The sequence below is a fragment of the Vollenhovia emeryi genome, unplaced genomic scaffold (assembly GCF_000949405.1).
Source record: "Vollenhovia emeryi isolate VEMERY1.0 unplaced genomic scaffold, V.emery_V1.0 DF939228.1, whole genome shotgun sequence".
NCBI lineage: Eukaryota > Metazoa > Arthropoda > Insecta > Hymenoptera > Formicidae > Vollenhovia > Vollenhovia emeryi.
Genome location: NW_011967138.1, coordinates 344,961 through 353,235, shown reverse-complemented (window position 1 = coordinate 353,235; position 8,275 = coordinate 344,961). Strand labels below are relative to the sequence as shown.

General features: G+C 41.0%; 2 protein-coding genes across 2 annotated transcripts; both read right to left on the bottom strand.

The window, feature by feature from the left end:
* Nucleotides 1–7,639, bottom strand: LOC105560518 (NAD-dependent protein deacetylase sirtuin-1). Its single transcript, XM_012009693.1, has 10 exons — nucleotides 7,072–7,639; nucleotides 5,853–5,985; nucleotides 4,436–4,670; nucleotides 4,120–4,335; nucleotides 3,776–3,983; nucleotides 2,805–2,963; nucleotides 2,001–2,277; nucleotides 963–1,780; nucleotides 702–872; nucleotides 1–554 (listed from the first exon to the last, which is right to left on the bottom strand). Exons 1-10 carry the CDS (start codon nucleotides 7,112–7,114, stop codon nucleotides 472–474), a joined length of 2,343 nt encoding a protein of 780 aa, XP_011865083.1. The 5' UTR covers nucleotides 7,115–7,639; the 3' UTR covers nucleotides 1–471.
* Nucleotides 7,617–7,993, bottom strand: LOC105560519. The gene has a single exon (XM_012009694.1). It carries the CDS (start codon nucleotides 7,970–7,972, stop codon nucleotides 7,619–7,621), a length of 354 nt encoding a protein of 117 aa, XP_011865084.1. The 5' UTR covers nucleotides 7,973–7,993; the 3' UTR covers nucleotides 7,617–7,618.
* Between the last annotated feature and the right edge of the window lie 282 nt (nucleotides 7,994–8,275).

Here is an 8,275-nt window from a genome sequence, read left to right as displayed (position 1 = left end):
TATATATATATATATATATATATACATATATATCCGTGCGTGCGTGCGTGTGTGTGTGGGGGATGTTCCGTCACAAAATTCTTATATCAATAAGTTAAATAATTATTACATGGAAATCAGTAAGCTTTTATCATGAAGTCTTATACAACAAAGTGCTCATATCTTGGGAACAAAGCTAAATTGATCTATGGTGTACATGAACATTGTTGCTCGGAATAATTATCCGAACACGCTGGCAAAGCTTGTGGCGGTTTTATGACGGAACATACCGCATATATTGCATGCTCTGGTATATATACGCAATATTTGGTAATGTATCATTTTGATTCGTAACTGAGCCATAAAAATTGCACCGTTTACTTATCACTGTACACAGATGATCGCAACAACTCCTGGTAAAGATCGATAGAATAACATCAAATTATTAGCTATGCAGTTCCAGTTTTCCGATGCTGCGTAGTAGTGTAAGATTTATTCGTCCACTTTGCGCTCGTTGCTTTGACCGTTAGCGTCGGCGTCGGCGTTCGCGTCTTCTGACAGATCATCATCCGCGCCTGAAGACAAAAACATAATATAATTAAATAAAGTAAGATGGAAGAATTGAAACGAGAAATAATGGAAGAAGAGGAAGAGTATCCGTTGTTAGGTATAAGGTCAACATGTAAGAATTAAGTTAACTCAATAATAAACTTCAGACTTACACGTCTCTTCCTCCTCATCTTCCTCTTCTTCTCCGGAAGAGGAATCGCTGTCGCTATTTGTGCTCTCGGAGTTTGCCGAGAGGGAACATTGATCGTATTGCTCAGGTTCGGAATAGACCTCCGCGCCAGGGAAAATATATCTGCCCGGTGCCAATTGGTAATAGGAATTTTCTGTAAAAACAATTGCCGTGTTAATACTTGTGCTAATTATAAGAATGCCAGAGTATTTGTGGTATGTAAAACTACACGGTAAATATGTACCTGATAGTCTGGTAGCGAGGCTCTCCCGAATCTTTGGTTGCCAGCAGTGTCTCTCCAATCTTCTGTTCTTCAACTCCGCTATATCGAACTTTTCCTCTGTGCTGTCGATGCTGTTACAACTGTCGCCTATGCCGGAATCCAGTACGGAGTCCACCGATGCTTGTCTCGGTTTCGGTATCGTTTTATCCAACTCTGCAGCGTCTACATTCGCGGCATCGTCATACTTATCCGATTTTCCACGCTTGTTCAGCGATTTGTGAGACTCCAAGGTGTTTTCGCTTATTACAGCTTCCGACGAAAGGGACAATATTGTGGGCACCACCTGACATTCTTCCGAATTGTTCTCAAACGTCGATCTTGCGGACGTGATCTCGCTTTCCGAAGAAATCATTGCGCACTCGGCATTCGCTGGCGACTTGGAACTCACAGCTTCCGTCTCGTGCGTGCTACCGAAATTCATCCTCTTAGGACTATTTTCTATACTAGTGTCACCCGATCGTCTTTTCGGACTTTCTCCCAGAAGATTGAAGCTCTTGTCTGGGTTTTCCACGTACGAAGATGATACGCAGGCATTGATGTCGTCCGTGTGCTGTGGCACCGCGTTCGCAGCGATCGAAAGGCTATCCTGACTTTCGGTCGATGATACATTGTGAGGTTTTAAATCGACTTCCACGCTATCGCGCGACACTTCGGTGTTACTTGTCGTGTCTTGACTCTGTTCCCACGTGTCGTCGGACAGACACCGCAATGGCAAGAGCTGCGAGACCTCTTTCAGAATTTTGTCGTACCAACAGACTTCTTTATAAGTGTCGCCCATTCTGCACAATACCGAATCAACATTTTATAATTGTCGCGATTAAAACAATCATTGTATTGAATTGGTGTTAAGTAAAACAATTTATTATATATGCAGATTTTTAGTGTACATATATGTCAACGTAAAGAAATTAAATGCCAACTCTAAGGGATATTTAAGTACCAATAATTATTATATGTTCAACTCGTAAAGCCTTCGTATAAAAGATTAATCTTACTTACAAATGACATATTTGATTTATAATAATGTCACCATCTCCCAGTAGCTCAACGTCAAACTTGAGATGTGGCAATGGTTCTCGGTTAATAAGGATCTGCGGTACGTGCGACGGAATGGATGAAGGAATTAGGGCTACCGGCCGAACCTTCAAGGACGATCCGATAACGATTAGAAGATCGCAATCGTCCTTGTCTTTGGCCATCGCGTCATGGAAAGCATCTGGGAGCCCTTCGCCGAAGAAGACGATATCTGGCTTCATTATACCTTGCGACACCAGATCTGAGAATTACACGACAGAGCATTCAATTAAATTAAAATTCAATTCAATTAAAATTGATCTAAATCAAACAAAATTAAGTTGAAATGGCATTTTGTACGTTCCGCTCAATCGTAACATGTAACACTGTCGAATTGAGGAAACGGCAAACGACCTAGGACAACAAACGACAAGCCGCTGTTCCGAATAGCCGCGAAACACGGCACTCACACAAGTAAGTGCAATCTTATAAGTTTTACCTTTATGCGCCTATTAACAAGCGAGCTTTATTCGCAGTTACAATTGATGTATCAACTTATGCGTTGAATCAGTAACTTCATTTAGTTCGAGACACGTTCCGAGAAGAGTAGATAACGGTTCTCTCATTGGCCATCGACTCGCGACATTATAGCAAAGGCTAATAACCGGAAAACTATCACTAAAGATAGTTAACCCTCCGTATCATATCGAAATTGATAAGCCATTATGAAAGACTGCAAATAAATACACTATCAGCAAGGATCACGTAGAAATAAGTCGCTCTATTTACCTCTGTAGTTCTCGCTGCAATTCACCTCGGATAGGGAGGGCAACGCGTTGACACGGCATTTCGGACACGTCGGTATCCTCTGTGCGAAGATATCCTCCCTGATGTCGTCCGCTCTGACTTGGTATTTACATCGTGTACACGACGCGGTGGCGAAGGAGCCTTCAACAGAAGACATTCGGTGATTAAGAAACGTAAATGCACACAACTGTGAGTTTGCATAAGCTTGCACGCTACAAGATAAACTACATAATCTTGTTAAGAAAATATAAAATCAAACATTTTTGCAAATGTATTATAAATGATTTAGATTAATTCAAACAACATAAACACCAAAATATCTATACTGTATCACGTCAAAGTTTAATCATGCAAAACGCCTTATTGTAAATAATAATTTTCAAAAATACAACTTTACTGAAATACGTTAGAAGAGTAACGTTAACGTAAAATAATGTAATAGTGGCAGAGAATAGTAGTAAAAAAAAACAAGATAAATTTTGAAGAACTGCAAAATGCGTTTTGTTCCTACAAATCTATCAGGATGTGCGTGCGGCCTGCTTAAAGTTTTATGATTCAGACTCGTCCTGAGTCGAAGTCGAAAATACTGCAATATTATTTATCAAGATTATCTTTACACAAATACATTTAATAAATTGCAATGATCTCAAACATTAACTCCTAAAATATTGAATGTAGTATAATATGTAGTACTTAAAAATATATACTATCCTATGTACTACTACATTATGTTGTTACATATACATATATTATGCAGAAAAAACCAATGATAAGAATTAATTATTTTTAATGTTAATTCAAAAGAGGCTTCCCAATGGTCACAGCATTGAAAATTGTCATAGTATATTCATTAAAAAAAAAAAAAAAAAAACTGACAGACCTTATGCAGCTGTTAATATAGTAAAAAAACCAATATATCATTTATATTCTTTTTATGTGTAACATATACTTACCATGGCATTCAATCACGTTTTCGATACCAGCGACCTGTTCCAAAGTGTCAATATTTTGTGAATAATTTCTCAAGAGCTTCTTCTGCTTGTCTAACATTTTGATGAACCTGTGACAAGGGCTAGGTTTAAATTGCCCTGGATATATCTCGCGCGCAAATTTGTAGAATGGCCTGGGATCTTGACTAAAATAATTAATGTCGAACATTGCCTAAAAGTACAAATTAAGAAACACAAATTAGACAAATACTTTTTGAATTATAACAGCTTGTTAAGAACATTAAAAGGAGTAAACGTGTTATGAGCTGCTAATTCAAATATCATAATTATAAAGCCGAATGAAGTACCTGTGGGTCCGGTAAATCTGGGAAATCCTGTGCTAGTCTTGAATAAATACCATCTCTACTTCTAAAATCAGGAATACCGCAGCTGACGCTAACACCCGCGCCGGTCAATACTATAATTTTCTTGCTATTGCAAATTAATCGTACCACGTCGGATAAGGTATTTACGTGTTTGAGTTTTTGCCGTCTCGGAGGCTCGGACATCATGTTGATTATGATCTGAAAATCAGTACAATCGAGAGTGTTACACTTTGCGCAACAATCTCTTTTGCTTAATCTCAAAAATACTGCAGATGTGAGAGAAGTTATATATCTATACCTTCCATAATGTGAGATCGTCGACCTGCTCAGGGATCTGGGTGGAGTCCATGAGGAGGTGGTGTAGGAGATCCCTGGGATCCGCGCCTGTCAGCATCTGTTTCTGAATCCACGAAGAGGCGTTTCTCCACTGATGACTGATCTCCGCTTCGCCAGAGAGGTCGGACAATCCTGATAAATCCGACAGGTTTGAGACAGTGGAGGATACCTCATCTTTCTCATCTGTGGTGTCAATCCTGAAACGATAACGTGTAATTAGGCAAGACGTAAATTTAAAAAGTTATTGAATATGTTCTGGCGAGCATAAAAATTACGAGTATTACGAAGGGTTGGTCACTAGCGGTTATAGTGTACAAAAATGACCCTTAAATTACCTCAGATTACTCAAGATTACCTAATACTACCTCAAATTACTCCAGTCTTTTTGTAAAACAGTGGTCCATAATACTCGACATAATCTTCTCTATCTATTAACAAATGTAGTTATTCCCTTTTCTATTTCTTCAATGTCTTTTTCCTCAATTGTAAATAAACTCTCACTGCAATATCCAGTTTCTTGTAAGAGTTCGATCAAATAATTTAGCAATTTACTGTTCATCAGTGTCTTTTCCGTGTTGTTTGCAACCAGTAGTTCCCTCGATGATTGTCCAGAATTTTCCATTTTGCTTAATTTCAATAAAATAATAAATCACAAAAAATTGTAATCAAAAACTTTACTAAGCACAGAGTGAATTATATAGAATTATCCCAAATATATTGGATTACCCAAGATTCGGTTGGATTGCCGCTGAATTACCTAGCCCTTGTACAAAGATTACGTCAGTGACCAACCCCTCGGAGTACTACAAACTACTCTTGTGTAAAACTTCTGGAAAAAGTAACTGAATCCTTCACATTTTAAACTATTTTTTTATTCATGTATAACATTTCAGACTTTTATATTTTTTTTAATTCTCCAATTATTTTTGGTAAATATTTTAAGGCTTCTGGGCTCGCCACGGCCATGTTGGAAATCGTGACGTCAGAAGCGAGAAATGACACTAGGCTTGTTTTCTGTTCCCGCACTAGTGAACTAGTACAGTAAGCTAGAATAGAATGAGAAAAAATATACTTGTCTCACTCTAATTTATTGCACTAGTTCAACAGTGCAGGAATTGAAAACAAACCTACTGAGAATTCTTGCGCTTCATAACTACAGAACAAGATTCTCAGTGCCATTTCTCGCTTCTGACGTCATAATCCAACATGGCTGTGAGCACTAAGGAGGCTTAAGATAAAATGAGGATAAATTTAAAGAGAAAGATACTACTAATGTCAGCATCATATCAACATATAGTCTAACACAAAAAATTTACTTTCTAAGAAAATAATGTTTGATACTTTTTATTTCACATATGTACGAAATTGTAGAAACTTACGGGCAGCCGGTATCGTTACTGGTGGAGTCGACTCTCGATGATGGTGATATTAAATTTGTAGCTGCGGGAGATATGGAAGCTGATTTGGATTCATCGCTCAGTTCGTTGAATCCACTGTCCGTACCAAGTGCTTCTGTGTTAATAACAGTCATAATATATTTAATATAGTTTACACTATTAATAAAATAACGTATATTAAGACTACTACTTTTTTAAGGTGACAATAAAATAGATTAAGTTCATGATGGTATTAGACTAACACATAAAAGCTCATTTTTTTATTACCTTGCATTAGTAAAGGCAAGTACAATTCTATTTATACATTTCCAAGATAAATCAACAATTACAACAATTACAAAATTAATTATTACCTAATTCACACAAATTCAATGGAACAAACAAAAGAGTCGTAGATATAAATGAATTAGATTATACTCGGCTACAAAGTAATTATATTAAAATAATAAAAATAGTACTTTTGTGGATGTAAAAATTGATGTATTTGATTACAAGATAATCATACGAGTATAGTATGCGATCCAAAAAGTCAGTCTCTGCACACAGATACATTACTTTTACGCCAAAGCGATACTTAAAACAAACAGCCCGCTGACATTCTAAGATGACGGATAAATAAGAGGTTTGTTCTTTTTTACAGAATTTCTTTTTTTCTCATCACGTTGGAGAAAAAAGGGATAAAAGACCTTGGCTAAACAGAACAGACTTAACAGCAAAATCATCAGGTTTGTTCGTCGTAATATAACTTCCTCATCTCTCTTCTCTTTTCTTCCAAGTGTCTAATCTATCGCATTTCAAGTGCAAAAAGTATGAGCGCAGTTACAGAGCGCCCGTGTACAAAGTGTTCAAATGCAAATGAACACGAACAGACCGAAAGCGAAAGTCGGAAGATTCTCTGCTGACTGCAGAGAACAAGACGCTTACGTCTGCGTAGTCGTAGACGTAAGGCAGAAAAAACATGGGGTCAGAGCACTAAGCGACGTAATAGCTTACAGCAAGACGTAAGTTATAAACGTAGATAGCGCACAAGCTTTGACTATGTCGTATTAACTTCCAATTATATACGACGTTACGTTTACGCCAAAGCTTTGCGCTATCTACGCTTACGACTTACGTCTTGCCGTAAGCTACTGCGTCGCTTCGGGCTGACCCGTATGTGCGCTCCGTCACTTCACGTTTACACAATAACCTCACGACTTACGTTTTCTCTGCTTCGCCTTACGCCTACGACTGGCGACAGACATAGGCGCTTACGTCTCGTTTTCAGCCATCAGCAGAAGCAAAGCACAACGCAATGTAATCGCCTACGACAAAGACGTAAGCGTGAACGTAGATCACGCACAAGCTTTTACGTAAACGTAACGTCGTATGTAATTGGCGGTAAATACGACATACGCCAAAGCTTGTGCATTATCTACGTTTACGCTTACGTCTTTGTCGTAAGCTATTACGTCGCTTTGTGCTCCGACCCGAAGTAGGAGCCAGGAGACCGTGCATAACGAGCGAATCGAACAAACTTGTGCGAATGCCATCTGCGAACGCAAACGGGAAGCGCTAGCGCGCCCAGCAATCTCCCGATACGATCGATCGATCGACGCCCACCGTGGGAACCGAGGGATCCGTCGTATCTCGGGCGAAAATCGGAAGAGGAGAGAAAAAAAGGGCTGAGAATAAAAATGTATCCCGCGACGTTGATCGAGGCGACGGCACTCGGTGCCGATCGATCGATCACGGCGCGGGAAGCGCGGCTACGTAAATCGCCAACGTGATCGGTCGCGACTGTCATGGCCGCCGTTGGACGGCCGCGCGACCGAAACGGAAGAGACGCGGAAGGCAGACGGGCGAGAAAGGCGGCCGAGCGCCGCCATCTTGCGCGCGACGCACCCGCGAATTTTCGTGGCGTTAGGCGCGATCGCGCGTCCGCCCAGCCGGATTTCGATACCTTCGAGATCGTCGTGCGGGCTGTCGCGCGATGTCTCGCCGGGCCGCGGGTCCGTCGACGACGCGCTGTTGCTCCCGTGGCCATCGCCGCCGCCGCCGCCGTCGACCTTACGACGCTTCACCGGGGACGAATATTCCAGCAGCTCCGAGCTCGACGCCATTTTCGACAGCAATGCAACGCATAGTGCGATGCACTTCGGCCCACGGCCTGCCGCGCCAGAGGTCGCCCCGGCCGTCCTGTCTTCCCCCACCCCGTCGTCCGCCCCCACCCACGCCGACCGCGTCCCGCCCTGCACGCCACATCCCGCTGATTCCATCACTTCGCGCCGTTCGGCACGGTTCGGCGCGTCTCTCTTCCGTATGTTGATTTTTGCGTGCGTCGATGCCGTGTATCCTGGACGAACGATGCACTGCAATGCACGACGATGATGGACGATGATCAGCGATGATCGCCAAGACCAGAG